This window comes from Drepanopeziza brunnea (genome assembly GCF_022702325.1).
Source record: "Drepanopeziza brunnea f. sp. 'multigermtubi' strain 214-2 chromosome Unknown ctg13, whole genome shotgun sequence".
NCBI lineage: Eukaryota > Fungi > Ascomycota > Leotiomycetes > Helotiales > Drepanopezizaceae > Drepanopeziza > Drepanopeziza brunnea.
The window spans coordinates 1,185,759-1,186,060 of record NW_027094076.1 but is presented as its reverse complement, the minus strand read 5'-3'; the positions used below and the strand labels follow the sequence as shown (position 1 = coordinate 1,186,060).

The window sequence follows — 302 nt, the reverse complement described above, 5'->3', positions numbered from 1 at the left end:
TCACTCAAGTCTTTTGGTCGCGGCTGTAAGTATCGCGAATAGAGACTGCGCGAAGAAATAATGCGATATTGCCTCGCACATGGCACGCTTGTGCGAGAACTCTGATCGGGGAGTACTGAGATTGTCGGGTGATCTTTAGACGCTATACTGTAAATGACCGAGGCGCCATAACCGTCTGCAGCGGCTTTGATATCAGAGACGCGATCCAGGCGCACCGACTTGCGCTTTCGGCCTGCGCCCTCTTTAGCCTGCTCGCTCATTACTTGAGCGAAGCGACTCCATGCTGAGAAACTGGTGGCCAT

The 302-nt window shown here is 53.3% G+C and overlaps 1 protein-coding gene across 1 annotated transcript; it reads right to left on the bottom strand.

Moving 5' to 3' along the window:
* L3040_007457 (uncharacterized protein) lies at nucleotides 1–302 on the bottom strand (the record flags this gene model as incomplete). Its single annotated transcript, XM_066154871.1, has 2 exons — nucleotides 1–101; nucleotides 149–302. The coding sequence occupies 2 exons, from the start codon at nucleotides 300–302 to the stop codon at nucleotides 1–3; spliced, it is 255 nt and encodes an 84-aa protein (XP_066010759.1).